General features: G+C 52.4%; 1 protein-coding gene across 7 annotated transcripts in view; it reads left to right on the top strand.

Moving 5' to 3' along the window:
• DGKD (diacylglycerol kinase delta) overlaps window positions 1-18718 on the top strand; it is a 123783-nt gene that overhangs the window by 75392 nt on the left and 29673 nt on the right. For 6 of the 7 annotated variants that reach the window (XM_066281069.1, XM_066281070.1, XM_066281067.1 and 3 more), the window contains 7 exons: window positions 9278-9382; window positions 10200-10332; window positions 11068-11174; window positions 11462-11587; window positions 11731-11833; window positions 12455-12617; window positions 16106-16214. In XM_066281069.1, coding sequence (XP_066137166.1) covers window positions 9278-9382; window positions 10200-10332; window positions 11068-11174; window positions 11462-11587; window positions 11731-11833; window positions 12455-12617; window positions 16106-16214 — 846 coding nt within the window. Of the gene's footprint in view, window positions 1-1770; window positions 1986-9277; window positions 9383-10199; window positions 10333-11067; window positions 11175-11461; window positions 11588-11730; window positions 11834-12454; window positions 12618-16105; window positions 16215-18718 lie in introns of those variants that run through there. The other variant, XM_066281072.1, reaches the window with a different exon arrangement.

The raw sequence follows: 18718 nt of genomic DNA, 5'->3' as shown, positions 1-18718 counted from the left end.
TGCCTACAAATAGGGACTTTAATAAGATAAGATTACACTTTTAATTTGTGCTGAGAACACAGATGCCCTTGTCCTTAAGAAATATAGAATTGTTTTGGAGTTATTCCCAGTTTTTCCCATTTGAACATATTAGATATTAGAAAATGTTGATTGTGGTTGCTTTTTAAAATATTTTAGAGAGAGAAATGAGGGGTGGGGAGGAGCAGGAAGCATCAATTTATACTGGTTGCATCTCTTACGTGCCTTGACTGAGCAAGCCCGGGGTTTTGAACTGGCGACCTCAGCGTTCCAGGTCGACACTTATCCGCTGTGCCATCAAACCTTTTATTCTGAGAGCAATGTAGATTGACACAGAATTGAAAACATACAGGATCCTTTGTGTCCATCACCCAGTTTCCCTAGTGGCAACTCCTTGCAGAATGTTTCCATCTGCACTGGTTTCCTTTCATAGCCACGCCCACTCCCTCCTTAGCCCCTGGCTATCACCGGCTGTCATTTCTGTAATCTTGCGTTCATGGGATTACACACTGTGTGCAGCCAACCTTGAAGGACTGGTGCTTTGCACTGGTGTAGCTAGCTGCCAGGAGAGCATTCCAGGTCATCCTGTGTGACAGTTACATATTTCTTTTTACTACTGGGTACTATTTCATGGATTGGGCGTACCACAGTGTGTCTAATAATTTACAACTGAAAGACACCTGGGTGGTTTCCAGTTTTGGGTGATTATGAATAGCGCTGCTATAAACACATATGGACAGGTTTTTGTATGAACTTAAGTCTTCATTTCTTTGGGATAAATGCCTGAATGTGTAATTGCTATTGCTTTGTAGTCACATGTTTGGTTTTTAAAGAAATTGCCAAATTTTTTACAGAGTGGCTGGACCATTTTACATTCTCTCGGATGATGTGAGCCTGCTTATCCCCATCCTCTCTAGCATTTAGCGGTTTTACTTTAACCATCTAGTAGGTGTTTAGTTGTATGACCCTGTGCTTTTAATCAGCGTTTCCCTAACGGCTAATGATGTTGAATACCTTTTGCTGTGCTTCTTTGCCTCAGTTTCTCCCCTGACACCACAGGGACGTGGCAGGCAGGGATGATCGTGTCTCCTTGCTGTGCTGCAGACACCGCCAGGTGGGGTGCTGGCGCTCCTGGTTACTGTCGAGTGGGGCGGGCATGGGGGCTGCAGTATTTTCTGTGCTGTTTGGCTGGAGTAGAGCCGGTATTGGCTGCCATACTGTTGAGTTGCCTTGCTAGACTGCCCCTTTCCTAGTCCCGTGACTAACGAGGGCAGGCTGTTGGAGGCTTTAACATTTTTTCTGTGTCCACTGATGTTTTTGGCTGCGGCTTCTTTAGCTGCCCGTCTGGGGTGTCTGGACAAACAGAGAACCCAGGGAACTCAGCACTGGGTTATTGCTTGGCCCCTGGCCCCTCGTCTGTCTGTCCTCTGCGCCCTTCAGTCTGGTCATATAGGGAAGAGTATGTCTAACCTTCTTCCTGGAAGCAGAAATCTGATGGTTGCTTCTATGATGTTTTAGATCCATGAAATCAGACACAAGTGTCTGAGCAGCTCCTGGGCCAGGCTGCACGCCCGCCCGCCTGCTCGGCATGGCCTTTGTACCGTCCTTGGCCCAGGGCCGTGCATTTATTATTGCTAAGGTTGTTTGGTTCAGCCGTGGCTCCAGCGTGACAAAGTTCGCAGGATCTTGGTCTTCTGTCATTTAAGGTCTCATTTACAAATGAGAGGCATAGTCAAGTCTGTGGTAGGAGTCTCCGGGCGGAGGACATTGCTGGGGAGTCAGACTGCCCTCCTTCACATCTACCTCCTCCAGCCGCTGTCTGGAACTCTGGGGAACCCGGGGCAGAGAGGGAGGGGAGCAGTCAGATGACTCGGTGAGATTTCCTTATCGTCCTCAAGCTGATCCTCCAAGCCCGTGTTCCTGCCAGAAAGGAAACGGCTCACTCTGAGTGAACCTTGAAGAACGGGGTGAGTGCCAGTCCCTCCCCTGCCTTTGGCCCCACATTCCTGGCGTGGCTCATGCAGCAGTCTTTCGGGGAATCCAGGTGGGAAGCTGCTGTGGGCGGCGGGCGTGGATGGTCCGGAGCCGGCCTGGGGCCAGCCTGCCTGGTGTCCCGGCTCGGCCTCAGTAGGTGTTGGGCTTTGGGCAGGTTGCTTGGTGGGCATCAGTTTCCTCTCTTGAGATCTACCCAAGTGTAGAGAAGATGAAACAAGTGAATTCCTGTAAACACCTAGAAGTTTCTCAGGACTGCTAAGTGCCCTTGCCCCATGGTGGCGGCCACTGCCACCTGACCCCCTCTTTGTTCCTCTGCCTGTCAGATCAGCTGGTGTCTTTGTAATTCAGGAGTCCACCTTCTCACCCACTTAAACGTCACATCTGAATGTCTCCAGCCTGTCTCCCTTTCCTCCTCCCTTTCTCAAAGGTCATTCACTGCCTGTGGCTTAGGAAGCATCTTGGCTAATTCTTCCCAGGACCTCGGGAGGGAATTGTCTGGCCTGGGCATCACAGGCTCATCTGGAGTGTCCAGGCATTTTCTCCTAGTTCATGGAAGGTCATTTTTTAAAAGGATGGAGGCAAAAGTTCTTACTTCAAATAGAACTTTTTAAATTCTTTTTGTTTGTTTTTTTTTGGTCTGTAGCATATATTCTAAACTTAAGACTTAATTTTTAAAAAGAATTATTTCTTAAATAGATAATTCATGTACATGGCACAGAAATCAAAAGAATAAACAGATACAAAGTTTCTCCGCCCCTCAGAAGTCCCTCCTCAGAGGGGACTAGGGTCCCTTCCATACACCATACACCGGGACTGCGCCTGCGACTTGCTCTGAGCCCCTGACCTGTATCTCGGAGGGTGTTCCCTGGGCGCCCATGAAGAGAGGGTGCCACCGGTCCTGCGGCCCCGCCTCCTGGCCTTGGCTTCATCAGTATTTCAGTTGCTCTCAGTCTTTTGTCTTTACAATGAGCCTTGCTGAGAAAACCTTGTATACAGCGTGTGCCACTCCTCACGAGAGGAGACGTACTGGGAGGTAGATTTAAAGACGCACCGCCGCTAAGACAAGGATGTGGGTTTTCGAGGTCACTAGCTTCTACCCAGCGTCTCCACAGGGCTTGTTGGTTCCCACCCCCAGTGTAGTGTGTTACCAAGCTGCGGACCCCCATCTGGGAGAGGAAAACAAAACGTCTCATCATTTTAATTTGTGTTTATTTTGTGAGTAAGGTTAAGCCTTTTTCATGTGTTTAAGATCCATTTCTAGCACTTTAATATTTATTTTCAACATTTTTTAAAAACAGAGCTCTGCCAGGCTCTCATATCCATTCGAACAGGTCCGTCTTCTTTGGCCCCGGCATGTGACATCCATGGTGTCACTGCCGTCGCCGTGGTGTTACTCTCCCTACCCTGTGTGTGCCCGTGTCACTGTGTCCCCGTCTGCCTGTCCGCGCCACCAGGGCTGGGCACTGGGGTGTGCAGTGCAGGCGCGTGGGGAGTCTTGGCCGGGGCAGCGTGTGTGTATTTCTGTTGGGGTGTTGGTGGAGTTCTCAAATCACAGGGTGACATGAAGTCAGCTTTGCGCTGTGCTGGGCAGTTGCACGGCTGTGCTCCCCCCAGCAGGGTGTGGGGGTCTGAGCTCTTCCGTGTCCTCGCCGGCACCGGGTGCACGCTGCTTCCTGTCCTAGCCGCAGCGAAAGGCGCACACGCTGGGTTAGCCTCCACTTCCCACAGGGGAAGCTCAGCTCCTTTCCACGCGCCGTACTGGCCGTTTGTGAGAAACTGCTGTGAAATAATGGTCAGGTCTTTTCATTTTTTTGTTGGTCTACTTTTTTTCTTACTGATTATTTTGGGGGGAAGGCATCAAGTCATTGTTCCACTTGGTTGTGCCATTGATTGATTCTCATATGTGTCCTGACCAGTGCTTGAACCAGTGACCTTGGGGTTGGACCGCAGTGCTCTTGGGACGATGCTCTCTGTCTTTGCCACCAGCTAGGGCCCTCTAACTGATTTTTATGTTCTTTTATCATCGGGAACATTTCCAGCAATAGCCTAAGCATCTGTTTATCACTCCTCTACCTTGCCTCAGGGAAATAGGTAAGAAACGTTGCCACCATTTCTGTTTTCCTCTCCTTCTGTCTTTTCGAGCATTGAGGTCTGGACTCTGCTTTCTCCTGAGTTTGTGGGTTTCCGTGGAGCTGCCTTGCTCTGTGGTACAATTCCACTCTTTCTCCTGGTACCAAGTCTGCTTACTCCAGCCACGGACCCTGGCCTGCTGCGTCTGGGATGCCACTGACTTGTCCTCACATTCATGCTCTTACTCTGTTTCTAGTGTGTATTTACATTTTAAGTTTAGTTAGTGAGCCGTTTCTTACCTTACAAATTTGCTTGAAGTTAGAGCCAAAAGTAGTTTTTGGTCTCAAAAGTTGTTTCTGTGTGAAGGCTTGATTCTGGGGCTAGTTTTAGGTTTTATGCACCATTCTTGACTTCTAGGTGTTATGTTATTATTGGCTGCAGCCCAAACGGAGGGGCACTGTTCTTATTCCTAGAGCATCTCCTCTGAATCCTGCCTTCTTTTTGCTTTTGTGAACTTGGTGAGTGGCCAGGAGGGACTACCCTGAAGGTCTCCTCCAGCACCTGCTTTTCTCCCAGGTCCTGTTCTGGCCGCTCTGCTCCAAAATCGTGGGATTGGATAGGAAGCCCTGTCTGAGACATCTGTCTTAGAGAACCCTCGGGCCCCTGGTGTCCGGGAGGCGTCCCCTGGGCTAAAGGCTTTTGGGGAACTTGCAGGAGACCCAGGTGAGGAGATGGAGCCCCGCCCAGTCTGTGGGTGGCTAAGAAACACGGGTCTGTACCCGGTGACAGAGTGTGATCAGAGAGATTCAGACTGATTTTATTTGGTGGGTGAGTCTGTGACTATGGGATGGGGGTGGAGTCTTGGCATCAGAATGGTCCCAGGAGGTGATGTTCACAGGGAAGGCTGGAAGTGGCACTGAGTGACAGTGGGGAGTGCTTACCTGTGAGGCGCTATTCTCAGTTCTAACCATGGGCGCTTCCCCAAACCTCACAGCCACTGGGCTGGGGCATCACATCAGTAGCCCCAGTTTTCAGATGAGCAGATGGAGGCACTGGGAGGGGAGGCAGCTGGCTGCTCCGAGATGTGAAGCTCATCAGGGCTGAGGGTCCAGGGGCAGGTCCTGAACACTGTGTGTTGGGCCTTGTGCTTGGTTCTGTCCACATCTGGTTCCATTCAATCTCCTAACAGTCCTGTCTGGTAGCTGTTATCACTCCTCTTTTCAGAGGAGCAGTGAGGACCATCAACCCATGTTTCCCAACCAGTTAGCAGCCAGGTAGGGTTCAGATCCGAGTCTGTCTGAGGCTTCAAATAGGCACAAGTGTTTCTTTAAAAAGCTGAAAATCAGGCCCTGGCCGGTTGGCTCAGGGGTAGAGCGTCGGCCTGGCATGCAGGAGTCCCAGGTTCGATTGCTGGCCAGGGCACACAGGAGAAGCGCCCATCTGCTTCTCCACCCCTCCCCCTCTCTTTCCTCTCTGTCTCTCTCTTCCCCTCCCGCAGCTAAGGCTCCACTGGAGCTAAGTTTGCCCGGGCGCTGAGGATGGCTCTGTGGCCTCTGCCTCAGGCGCTAGAATGGCTCTGGATGCAACAGAGCGACACCCCAGAGGGGCAGAGCATCGCCCCCTGGTGGACATGCTGGGTGGATCCCGGTTGGGCGCATGCGGGAGTCTGTCTGACTGCCTCCCCGTTTCTAGCTTCGGAAAAATACAAAAAAAATAAAAATAAAAAGCTGAAAATCAGGTGCTCAGACATTTATCTGTTGGTTAGTGTTTACTCCCTGTACATAACTGCACAGATTGAGGAAGTGACATCATTTATTATTTTTTTATTAACTCACCATCTTTAAGCGTAACAGTTTTGCCTGTAACTTGCTGTTCAGTGGTGCCCGGTGCCCATGAAGCTATTCCAGTAACCCCCTCGTTCCTTTGGCACGTGGAAGATGGAAGGCCCACAGCCCCACCTGCCTGGACAGCAGAGCTGAGCCTTGGAGTAATGTGAACACTTCATTTTGTATAGGTTGTCACGGGAGCAGTACAAACAAGACCTGAGATAGGACAGGGCGTGAAAAATCTCATTGTTCTCTTCTGTAAATATCTTATTGCATAACTCCTAATATAACCCCCAGGTTATGCAAAATAGAGTATCTTTCTGAAACTGTGATTTATTAGGCTGCTAAAAATGTTCAAATATTAAGACTCACCCAGAGTGACTAAAAGGAGGCGTTCACTGAGATTTTATAGTGTGGTGAGGCGTCCTTACACTCTGGCCCCGGCCATTGTCTGTTACCCGGCTCTCCTGTGGCCTTCCTGACTGCCCTCTAGAGTGAGTGCCTGTCAGCCCCTTCACACGACCCACTTTGTCCTCATCGACAGGGCAGCATCTGAAGTTGGTCTGCCTGTCTCCCCAGCCTGAGTTCTGCTTGTGGTCTCTGAGCAGACCTTCTGCAGGCGTTAGCTGGGCGGATGGGCTTGTCCATTGCTGGTGTATCGGCCATTCGTGTGCTGTCAGAGCATCAGAGACTGTGCCCCCTCCCCCCCCAAGGGCTCTCAGGCTTGTCTTCAGTCTCCCCTCATCTTGCACCGTCCTGGACTCTTTCTGCACCCAGCCGGCCCCCTGCGTGTAGTTATCCCAGTTGCCCTGGTTACGTGAAGGCATGAGCAGCACCAGGCGCTTGCGATGCTCTCGTTATCCCCTGTGAGTAAGCTTCGTAGGTAGTTTATGGAAATCACAGCAGAGATGATCTGTGAAACACTGTCTTCCTATTTTCTGAGCCAGAAACACGATCTCCTTCTTGTTTAAATTGGGTCTTCCTAATATAAATTAAAGCTATAAGATGGGCAGAAATCCAGAAGTTAAATATCATGCTTCATTGGTGAATCCCTGGGGAGGCTGCCGTTTTCCTCACACTGCTGGTAGGAATGCAAAGGGCACAGTCCTTGCAGAGGGGAATTTGGCAGAATTACATATGCAGTTACTCTGCCAGGGCTGCTCCAGGAACTTGTGCTCCACATGCTCTGGTCCATAGGAAAAGGTCATGTAAAGGCTGTACGGCACTGCTTGGTATGCCAAAGGCTTTGCAACAGCATAACCTCCGTTACTAGGGCCCCGGTTGAAGGGGTTGAATAGACGAGGTGCTTCTCTACCGAGGGACACGGGGCAGCGGCACGGAGGGTGAGGGCACACGGGTTGCTAAGGAGTGGTGGCCAGGACAGTACAATCAGAGGAAAGCAGCAGAGGTGGTGCGTGCTGCTTTAAAAGGGGGATATGAATATATATATATATATATATATATATATATATATGTATGTATGTATGTATTAGCAAGTATCTTAAAAATGGAAGGATAAACTAGTTTTTCAGGGTTTTTTTCTTTGTTTTTTTTTAGAGTGAGAGACAGGAAGGACAATGAGAAGCATCAACTCATAGTTATGTCACTTCCGTTGTTTATTGATTGCTTGTCATATATGCCTTGATGGGGATGGGGGGCTCCAGTTGAGCCAGTGACCTTGAGCTCAGGCCGGTGACCTGGGGCTTCAAGCCAGTGTGACCTTGGTGTTTTGAACCTGGGACCTTAACATCCCAGGTCAACACTCTACCCACTGTGCCACCACCAGTCAGGCATAAATGATTTTTTTTAAGACTTTGTTTATTGATTTTAGTGAGGAGAGAGAGAGAGAGAGAGAGAGAGAGAGAAAGGATGGGGGCAGGGAGAAGCGGGAAGCATCAACTTGCTTCTCTTACATGCCTTTGAGTGGGCAAGCCCAGGGTCTCGAACTGGCAACCTCAGCATTCCAGGTTGACGCTCTATCCACTGTGCCACCATAGGTTAGGCTGCAGGGTTTTTTTTGTTTTATTTTGTTGTTAATGATTTTATTTATTGAGTTTTACAGAAGGAGGAGAAGGGGAGAATGAGAAATATCAACTCATAGTTGCTTCACTCTAGTTGTTCATTGGTTGCCATATGTGTCTTGACCTGACAAGCCCCGGGTGTTGAGGTGGTGACCTCAGTGTTCCAGGTGACTCTCTGTCTGCTGTGTCACCACAGGCCAGGCTGTGGTGTATTTATACTTTTTGGGGGGCTGCCTTTGGGGTAGGGAGGGAACCAGGATGGAGGGGACAGATACGAAGTTAGACTTTTGAATGTATACCTTATTTTGTGGATTTTTTTACTTTGGAAACATACAGATAGTTTATATCATCATAAAACAGCATTAAGTAGAAGGTTATAACGTGTAAAGCAGCGGTTCTCAACCTGTGGGTTGCGGCCCCAGCGGGGGTCGAACGACCAAAACACAGGGGTCGCCTAAAGCCATGGGTCGCCGGGGTCGCGACCCACAGGTTGAGAACCCCTGGTGTAAAGATTTTGATGGACGTGGTCAGTTTTTCTTTCTAGCCTGTTCATGTCCTGTCAGTACCTGAGGAGAGCTTTTTCTCCTGTGTCTGCCAACACTGGGTAATCATCTTTTAAAATTTTGCCAATCTCTTAGGCGAAAATAATTTATTTTCATTTGCATTCTGATGACTAGAGTGGTTAAGCATCTTTTCATTTATTAGCCGTTTTGTATTTGTGTTTATTTCTTCTGCAATGTGTAAATTTATGGCCTTTTTCTATAAGAAAGATTTCTTCTGTTGATTTATGGAAACTTTTTATATGTTGTGGATATGATTTTTATTTGTTGAGGCTCACAACCTCATTTCCAGTGAAGTTGCTCAGGCCCTGTGCTCAGCAGCTAGCTGTTAGTGACTCTGGTGTTGTAGAGTGAAAGGCTTTGTACCGGAACGTTCATGTGTGACCCGTGGGAAATGCTCGCGGTGTTCCTAGAGTCACTTGGACCAGACTTGCCCCAAACCGCGTCAGCGCTGGACGTCAGTTTATGGGCGTTGCAGAGCAGTAACAGCTGTTTTCTATTCCTTTACAATTTCTTTCCTGTGGCCTCTTACTGTGTTTGAGTAGTAAGTAGTTCATAAATGTCTACTTAAGTTGAGTTTTGGTGAATGTAGAAATTAAATTTGATTTTCTTTTTGGTTTGAGATTGTTCTTGGTTTTTAGTGGCTCATAATAGCCATTTGTATATTCTGTTCAACGGGATATCTGAATTAAAGTTATCTTTTATTAAAATATATATAGTAAAACTAGGTTTTTTATAGGTATTTGTACTTTGTTCCTGGGTATGCTGAATACGTTCCTTTCGGTAGGTCATCACTCCGTGTCGGAAACTCATCCTGTGCGCCGATAACAGGAAGGAGATGGAGGACTGGATCGCGGCTCTGAAGACTGTGCAGAACCGGGAGCACTTGGAGGTGGGGGAGCAGTGTCCTTGCTGCACCGCCTCAGCCCTCCGCTGTCTGAGGCGCTCGTGGTGGGCCGCGCTCTGGACTCCTTTTCTCAGCATCTTCCTTGTAACTAACTGAAGGTCGTCCATTATGCTGTGACCCTCTCTTTTTTTTTTTTTTAAAGGGATTTATTTTTTTAGATTTTATTTATTCACTTTTAGAGAGAGAGTAGAGAGTGGAAAGAGATAGAACAGGGGGAGGAGCAGGAAGCATCAACTCCCATATGTGCCTTGACCAGGCAAGTGCAGGCTTTCAAACCGGCAACCTCAGCATCCCAGGTCGATGCTTTATCCACTGCGCCACTATAGGTCAGGCAACCCTGTTTTTTTTGTTGTTTTTTTACAGAGACACAGAGAGAGTCAGAGAGAGGGATAGACAGGGACAGACAGACAGGAAAGGAGAGAGATGAGAAGCATCAATCATCAGTTTTTCATTGCAACACCTTAGTTGTTTATTGATTGCTTTCTCATATGTGCCTTGACCGCAGACCTTCAGCAGACTGAGGAACCCCTTGCTTGAGCCAGCGACCTTGGGTCCAAGCTGTGAGCTCTGCTCAAACCAGATGAGCCCGTGCTCAAGCTGGCGACCTCGGGGTCTCGAACCTGGGTCCTCCGCATCCCAGTCCGATGCTCTATCCACTGTGCCACCGCCTGGTCAAGCCGACCTGTCTTTTATACACCTTCTTTCTCTCTCCCCCGGATACTCTGGAATCCTGTTCTAGTGACCCCATTTAAGAATGTCAGAGGGTCACCCTATCTTTGCCATTTTCGTTTCCTCCTTCCAGCCCACCCAGTACAGCATGGATCACTTCTCAGGGATGCACAACTGGTACGCCTGTTCCCACGCGAGGCCCACCTACTGCAATGTGTGTCGCGAGGCCCTGTCTGGGGTCACGTCCCACGGACTGTCCTGTGAAGGTGCGGACGCTGTGCTTTCCTGTTGGGAAGGGCGCTGACCCCCGAGGTCCAGACGGAGTCAGGAGTGAAGGGATTCTGTGACACCCACGCTTGTTTATCGTCCGACCTAGGAGTCTGATAGATTATGTCTGTAGTCATGGAGCCAAGGAAAGAGGGCAGGTAGTCAGGAGACATGGGGAGAAATGCGGAGGACACAGGAAGACGGGTTGGGACTGTCAGCCCAGTGTAGTCACACACCCCTCTGGGTGGGCTGGGATGTGGATAATGGATTGACACCTGTGTCCCCATCTTGAGGGCAGGGTCCCAGTGTCTGGGCAGGAGCAGAGAGAGAGGCACGCTGTTGCCCTCCGGCCAGATCCCACCTGTCGCCCGTTCTTACGCGGCTGTGAGGTGCAGAATGGTTTTACATTTTTAAATAGTTGGAAACAAAATCAAAAGAAGACGACTACTTTGTGACACAGAAAAGTCATGTGAAAGTGGACGTTTCAGTGTCCACATGTCCGAGCATGGTCCGTGGCAGCCCTCAGGTTGAACAGTTGAGATAGAGACTGAGCTGGTTATTCCCGGACCCTTTCCAGAAGGTCTGCCAACTCCTGGCCACACTGGGTGCCTGGTCTCACCGAGAGCAGTCTCTCCACGTGTCCCAGAGGTTATTTCCTAACCCAGAGAGCGCTGTGTGTCCATCCCAGCCGCCCCGATCGAGGCTTGTAGGCTCATGTGTCCCTTCTCCCACAGTGTGCAAGTTCAAGGCCCACAAACGCTGTGCTGTGCGCGCAACCAACAACTGCAAGTGGACCACGCTGGCCTCCGTCGGGAAGGACATCATTGAGGACGAGGACGGGGTGGGCAAGGGGCACCGGGTGGGCACGGGGCACCGGCCGGTCTGCTCGGCCCTCCCCTCCCGGGGGACTGGCCTCTTCCTCAGCTCTCTGCCTCGGGGTTTGGAGTTGCCCTGCTGTGCACTTGGGGGCCGTGTGTGGGCCCCTGCCTCTAAGCACGGTCCAGTCCCTGTGAGGCAGCTGTGCCGGGCAGGAGCGCTGGGCGAGAAGAGCATCTTTGCCCAGGGTCTCCGCCCCCGAGTGCGGGCGCTGGGGCACGTCCCTAGTGCGCGTCTCTGCTTGGTCTGCAGATCGCCATGCCTCACCAGTGGCTGGAGGGGAACCTGCCCGTGAGCGCCAAGTGCACGGTGTGCGACAAGACCTGCGGCAGCGTGCTGCGCCTGCAGGACTGGCGCTGCCTGTGGTGCAAGGCCATGGTGAGTGAGCACGGCCCGGCCCCCCAGCCGGTCCCGGCCCCGAGGGCCCGCGGGCGGGCTCCCCACCCCACCCCCACCCCCGGCAGCTGCGGGCTGTGTGTGAGGGAGGCCTGATCCCTGTGGGGCCTGGCTTCTTGTTCCAGGTGCACACGGCATGTAAGGAGTCCTTGGTGACCAAGTGTCCGCTGGGCCTGTGCAAAGTGTCGGTCATCCCTCCCACAGCTCTCAACAGCATCGACTCTGATGGTGGGTCCCGCACACCCCCTGGCCTGTCCCTGTGCCTGTGTCCTCTCTGTGCTCTCGTTCTCCACTTGGCAACGACTGGATCGGTGGTATTGGGATGTGGCTGGGAAGAGGCCAGGCCCTACCATCTCGGGGAGGGTGTCTATGCAAAGGTGGTGCATGGTGTCCCGAAGGCCACTGGGCAGGCTTAGGTCTTAGGCTGGTCCCTTAAAGGTCCTGGGTCCAGTTGGCTGTGAGGAGCAACCTAGTCAAAGATCTTGTCCATCTCTGACCTGAGCCACTGAAATCTGGGTCTCCGCCAGCGACCCTCCCTCCAGCAGCGGGTGTTAGCACGCTGCTCGTGCTGCTGTCCCTAGTCCAGAGGGGACTTGATAAGTGTTGGTGGAAAGGTGGAACTGGGGCTCATGTCTCAGGAAACCAGCTCTTCAGAGTTAGAGTGAGAGGCAGACACCGAGCAGGGAGGCCTTTCTGAAATTCACTGGATGTGGAAATACCTCACTCCCTCTTGCTGGTTTCCTGTAAGTTACAGGGCCCTGGGGGATCACTCCCTACACCAGTAGGAGCGCCCTCTTCTGCCTGTCATGGCTGTTCGTTTCCTCTGTCCTTTGCCCTTCGCACACCCAGGCTTCTGGAAGGCCACATGTCCTCCGTCCTGCACAAGCCCCCTGTTGGTCTTTGTCAATTCCAAAAGTGGAGACAACCAGGGTGTGAAGTTCCTCAGAAGATTCAAACAGCTGCTGAACCCTGCCCAGGTCTTTGACCTCATGAACGGAGGACCACACCTTGGGTAAGTTTGTAAAATATATCTTTCTTGGAGTTCAAAAGTTTATTTGAAGATAATGCATGTTTAGTTTTAAAAGATTCAAAGATACATTTTAAAATAGAAAATAAAGGCTGTGTTTCTTGAACTCCCCCAAATTCCACTTGCAGAGGCTTGCTCCCACTCTTTTTTTTTTAAGTAGCTTGTTCAGAGGCCGTCCGGGTACAGACAGGGACAGACAGACAGGAAGGGAGAGAGATGAGAAGCATCAACTCAGTTACAGCACCTTAGTTGTTCATTGACTGCTTTCTCATATGTGCCTTGACCGGGGAGCTCCAGCTGAGCCAGTGACCCCTTGCCCAAGCCAGCAACCTTGGGGTTATGTCTGTGATCGCATGCTCAGGCTGGTGACCCCAAGCTCAAGCTGGTGAGCCTACACTCAAGCCCTATGAGCCCACGCTCAAGCTGGTGACCTTGAGGTTTTAACCCGGGTCATCAGCATTCCAGGTCGATGCTCTGTCCATTGCACCACCACCTGGTCAGGCAAGGTACCCACTCTTAGTAGTTAATGGAGTTGCGTGTCCTTATTTAAAAAAAAAAAATATATATATATATATATATATATATTGATTTCAGCAAGAGAAAAGGGGGAGAGAAAGAGAGAGTCAGATAAATAGACAGGACATCAAGCTGTTTCTATATGTGCCCTGACCTGGGATTGAACTAGCAACCTCTGCACTTCCAGATGATGCTCCAACCAACCAATCTGCCTGGCGAGGGCCCAATTTTTAAATGTGTTGCTGGTGTGCACACACACTTTTGAACCAGACATGGTTCTGTGCTAACGGGCGCTGGGCAGCAGGCTGTTTACCTGTCATGTGCAGTAGCGTGGGCATTTTCTTTTCAAAGAGAGACAGGAAGGGGGTAGGGAGAGACAAGAAGCATCAGCTCATAGTTGAAGCACTTGAGTTGTTCATTGGTTGCTTCTCACATGTGCCTTAATCAGTGGGCTCCAGCCGAGACAGCGACCCCTTGCCCAGGCCAGCGATCTTGGGATCATGTTGATGATCACGTGCTCAAGCTGGCGACCCTGCACTCTAGCCAGTGACCTTGGGGATTGAGCCAGAGTCCTCAGTATTGCAGGTAGACGCTCCATCCGCTGTGCCACCACCGGTCAGGCGGTGTGGGTGTTTCCTGATGTCAGTGGGCACAGAGCTGTCTTGTTGTTTTCAGTGACTGCTGAGTATTGAGGGGCTTTCCTCCAGCGGGGTGCAAAAGGAGATTTTCCCTTTTGGAGGCACGAGAGGTCGCTCACCTTGAGGGGGCAGTGCCACGCAGATGTGCGAGAGCCTGCATGTCAGCTAGGTGGAGAGCTGATGGGTGTCCTTTCTACTTTTGTGTGTCTTATAGGTTTGTAGAAAATACTTCCTTCTGTAAACTTTGTCGTTCTAACAAACTCCTTCCTCGTTTGGAAGCAGCAGTTCCACGCTGGGGTTCTGAGAGCCTCCTAGCTTGTTCGGAGGCCGTCCCGGGTACTCGTAGTGGGACACACTCGCAGGAGCCGGCTCTGGGGTGTGTGTTCCTGGGAGGCTGTTGTGTTTGCAGCAGGGCTGCCATGCCGTGACCCCGTGGGGCCGGAGAGCTCCTCTCCACCGGTGGCAGCAGGGTGCTCTGCGGAGAGGTCCAGACGGCTGCTTTCTAGCCTGTCCCTCAAGGCAGCACCCGGAGAGGTCAGCAGGTAGATTATGGCTGATGGACACGAGAGCACGCTCACCACTGGGTTCAGAAGGGAATCGTTTAGTTAAAAGGTGGGGCCTGTGAAGGGATTAGACAGCCCATGTCACCATATGCCACACAGGTTCCTCAGCAGGGCACCAAGGGCTCAGACGCACACTGTGGAATGGCTTCGGGCAGGAACCTGCGAATTACTAAATATTCCCTTTGGCTGCACGCAGACCGTGGGGAGACGAGACGACCCAGGAAGCCTCCACACAGGTGCAGAGGCAGTTGGTCTAAATTCCCGATTCTGGGAATCAGCCTCTGTCTCACCTGTTATAAGCAAACTTAGACATACTGCTTTGTTTAAAAAAAAGATACTTGATTATGGGGGATGGAGAGAAACAGCGATTTGTTGTTCTCTTATTTATGCATTCATTGGTTGATTCCCGTATGTGCCCTGACTGGGGATTGAACCTGCAACCTCGGCGTATTAGGACGACGCTGAGACCCACTGAGCCCCCGTCCAGGGCTCTGCTTCATTTTCTCGGTTCGATCCCTGGCCCGATGTATCACCGTGCCCCGAGAGCCTGAGGGCGGGCCGTGTTCTGGAGCCGCCTGGAAGTCAGACACAGCCCTGCTGCTTCAGAACCTCGCGTCTGTTTGTCCCTGAGTCCCACGCCATCACTCAGTCCTGTTTTTCTTCCGAGGACATACTCCGGCTCAGACTCTGCTAAATGCAGGGCCCAGTGAGCCTGCAGGGGCCGCGCACACAAACTGCCAGTCAGGGTCACAGGACAGGGTGTCTGTCACACTACCAGGGAGACGTGCAGGTTCTGTGGGAGCCTGGGGAAGTGGCTTGTCAATCATGGGCCTCTCAGTTTCCCTCCTGAGCCAGCGTTTGAGAGCTGGTGTTGTCACGGTGGGGAGGGAGGTTTGGGGCCCGCGAGGCAGAGGGCGCGCGTGCAGAGCTGAGAAGACGGAGGAGAAGGGCGCTGCTGCTGGTCAGGGAGGCTCGGAGGTGCTGGCCGAGAGGTGCTTTCCCAACAGGTGGCAACTTCTTAAGTGAGACAGTCGAGGAGACTTGCTTTGGGAAGATCACAGGGTCGCAGGAATTGGAGGTGTCCAAAGGAGACGTGAGGTGGCGAGAAGGCTCTTGTAGCGATTGTGAGAGAAGTGATGGTGGCAGGGACAGCAGGGTCTGGCCTGGTGACTGGTTCGATGGCAGCTCTGCTGTATTGCAAGGAAGGGACCCTGGGACAAGGAGGTACCTACCCGGGACACCTCAGTAGCCTGTTGCAGACAGATGCAAGGCCTGGAGGTAATGGTTCAGGGTCACCAACATCTGTGGTCTCTGAAGTCAGACTGGGATGAGGCTACTCAGGATGCGGGTTAGGAGTGAGCAGAGGAGACTCGAGTTGTCCTGAGGGGACACTGCGTGCTGGGGGCAGGTGAGCACGAGGACACAGGGAGGAGGTGGAGATGGAGTTACTGGGGGAGGAGGGATGTGTTACATCACACGGAGGGCACAGTGGCACGGAAGGAAGGTAAATGGTGAACAGGATTGTGCAGCTTGGGCTCCCGAGCCGTGTGCGTGGGGGCTGGGTGCGTGCGGAGTGGGTGCGGAGGTGGAGGGCACGGAGACCAAGCACCCGGTTCTGCCTCTGAGAGACTTACTCACAGAAGGGGTGCAGGGTCAGTGTGAGAGGGGCAGACAAGGCCCCTTGGCCAGGACAGACGGACTGTCGTTTGTCATTTAGAAGGAGCCCTGTTTCACTGACGTTCTCTTTTATCTGCAGCTTACGCTTATTCCAGAAGTTTGATACGTTCCGGATTCTGGTTTGTGGCGGGGACGGCAGTGTGGGCTGGGTCCTCTCTGAAATCGACAGCCTCAGTCTTCACAAGCAGGTACCTGCGTGTGGGGGAGCCAGCCTCCGGTGAGGGCACGGTGAGAGGCTGGGCAGGACTGCGACCCCCCTGTCCCCTCGAGCACTGTTCCCAGGCAGGGCAGGGCCCACGGGGGTCTGGGAGGGAAGAAGAGGTGGCTCGAGAGCATCATCAGGCTGGGGCGGGGCTATGGCCTGGGGACAGAACTTTATAGTTAGAAGTAAAGGGAACCACAGAAAGAATGTTTCCCACTGTCCCCTTTTCTGGGTAGTGAAGAAATCTTCCGCTCAATGCCCCTTGCTCTCCAGGAAGGGACATAAGTAGTAAGCTTCAAGCCACAGTTGGGGTCCCTTGGACTTACTTTCTCTATTAAATTAAAAATCAGGTCTTTCTGATTGTAAAAAAATAAATGCTTCCTGCTCCCTCATCCTCACCCCTCCGCAGTTACTCACGGCCGCACTGGTGGCTGTCTCGGACTCCTTCTGTCGATGTACAGTGTAGTATAACGCCGTTGGATCTGCACGGACTCACGCGCCAGTGATGTCCCCTGACGGCACTTGACACATGCGGCAGTGGGTGGGGGTGTGTGGGGTGCTTTCCCGTTGGGCAGAGCTCTGCCAGCCCAGGGCCAGCTACTCCCCCCCCCCCACTGAGGGGAGCCCCTCGGTGAGAGCCATCGACACTTCCCTGGTCCTGCTCTTCTGGAGAGTGCCCACCTTCAGACTGGCATGCGCGGCCACGCGGCTCTCTCTCCGGCCGGGCCAGCGTCCCTTCCCGCTGCCGTCCACTGCCTAACCAGGCAGGCAGAAGTGGGTCGTTCTGTTTTTGTTTTAATGCTGGGGAAGTCAGACATTTTAATTAACCATGAATTTTTAAATGAATCATGTTTATATTTTTTCCCAAATTTCCATTGGGGTAGTTATCTTCTAAAATATTGATTTCTAAGGATTACTGTCATATTAGGGATACAAACTTCTTGTCGGTCATATTTTTTCTAGTTTGTCATTTTTTTTTTTTTTTTGTATTTTTCTGAAGCTAGAAACGAGGAGAGACAGTCAGACAGACTCCCGCATGCGCCGACCGGGATCCACCCGGCACGCCCACCAGGGGGCGATGCTCTGCCCCTCCGGGGCGTCGCCCTGTTGTGACCAGAGCCACTCTAGCGCTTGGGGCAGAGGCCAAGGAACCATCCCCAGCGCCCGGGCCATCTTTGCTCCAATGGAGCCTTGGCTGCGGGAGGGGAAGAGAGAGACAGAGAGGAAGGGGGTGGGGGTGGAGAAGCAAATGGGCGCTTCTCCTATGTGCCCTGGCCGGGAATCGAACCCGGGTACCCCTCACTCCAGGCCGACACTCTACCGCTGAGCCAACTGGCCAGGGCCTTGTCATTTATTTTCAACATACTCTCCCCCCCTTCCCCGAATATTTGACCTGACGCTCAGTGTTAGCAGCCCTGCTAGGTGGGGGCGGACTGTTATGAGCCAGGATTTAGCCCCAGGCACTGGAATGAGGTTGGAAGGTGGACAGTGCGCTGAAGGTGAATTGCTCAGCTCTAGCGAGGCCCCTTGCTCCGGAAAGAGAATGCTGCCCCCTCGTGGTGGTAAAGCTGGAGCACTGACTGCTCTTAGGTCCCGTGATTTGTTGACTTCAGGACGTCTTTCTTACAAGTTCATTGTCACTGATCAGGAAGGCAGGTTGCATCCACGCGGTTGAGTTCAGTGAGCACTTATCTCTTCCAGCCTCTCTGTGGCACCTGATCCTCTGGACACCCCTTTCCTCCCCCCTTCCCCAGGGCCCCACCCCTTGGTGTTCTCGTCTTCCTGGCTGCCCCCCCCCCCAGCTTAGCACTTCTAGCACTGAGCCCACCGCTCAGCCCTGTTGGCCCACATTCCTTTCCTTAGTCTGAGAGTGGTCGTCCACCAGACAGCGGGTCAGAGATGTGACAGTTCTTGATTCTTCCCTCGCCTTCTCTTTCTGCTTAGTTGCCTTGCTCAGTCCTGCCACCCCGAGTGTCCAGGCACCCCCTGTGTGCCGCTGACCCTGGGCCTCCGCTGGTCCGTCCTCCCTGGGGACCTGCCTCACAGGTGGTTCGGCTCACGAACTGCCCTGAGTGTTCCTTGTGGCCCCTTGGCTTTAGGATAAAGTCTAGACTTCCTAACGTAGCTCACCAGGCCCCAGCGTGGCTCCCTCTCCCTTCTCTGCTTCTCTGACTGTCTCCTCATCACTCTCCTCTGTTGACCGGCAGGAGGGTCACCCTACAGCTGGACCACCTCCGTGACTTCCCTCCACTGCTTGTGCTTGTCTTTCAGGCCCCAGGGAGCCAGGGCCGGGTCCTCCCCGCCCAGTGCTCGGGCCTGCTGGTCCTCAGGCCCCAGGGAGCCAGGGCCAAGTCCTCCCCGCCCAGTGCTTGGGCCTGCTGGTCCTCAGGCCCCAGGGAGCCAGGGCCGGGTCCTCCCCGCCCAGTGCTCGGGCCTGCTGGTCCTCAGGCCCCAGGGAGCCAGGGCTGGGTGCTCCCCGCCTAGTGCTCA

This window comes from Saccopteryx bilineata, chromosome 5, assembly GCF_036850765.1.
Source record: "Saccopteryx bilineata isolate mSacBil1 chromosome 5, mSacBil1_pri_phased_curated, whole genome shotgun sequence".
In the NCBI taxonomy this organism is placed as follows: Eukaryota; Metazoa; Chordata; class Mammalia; order Chiroptera; family Emballonuridae; genus Saccopteryx; species Saccopteryx bilineata.
The sequence above is the reverse complement of the archived record's forward strand: the minus strand, read 5'-3'. Positions and strand labels throughout refer to the sequence as shown.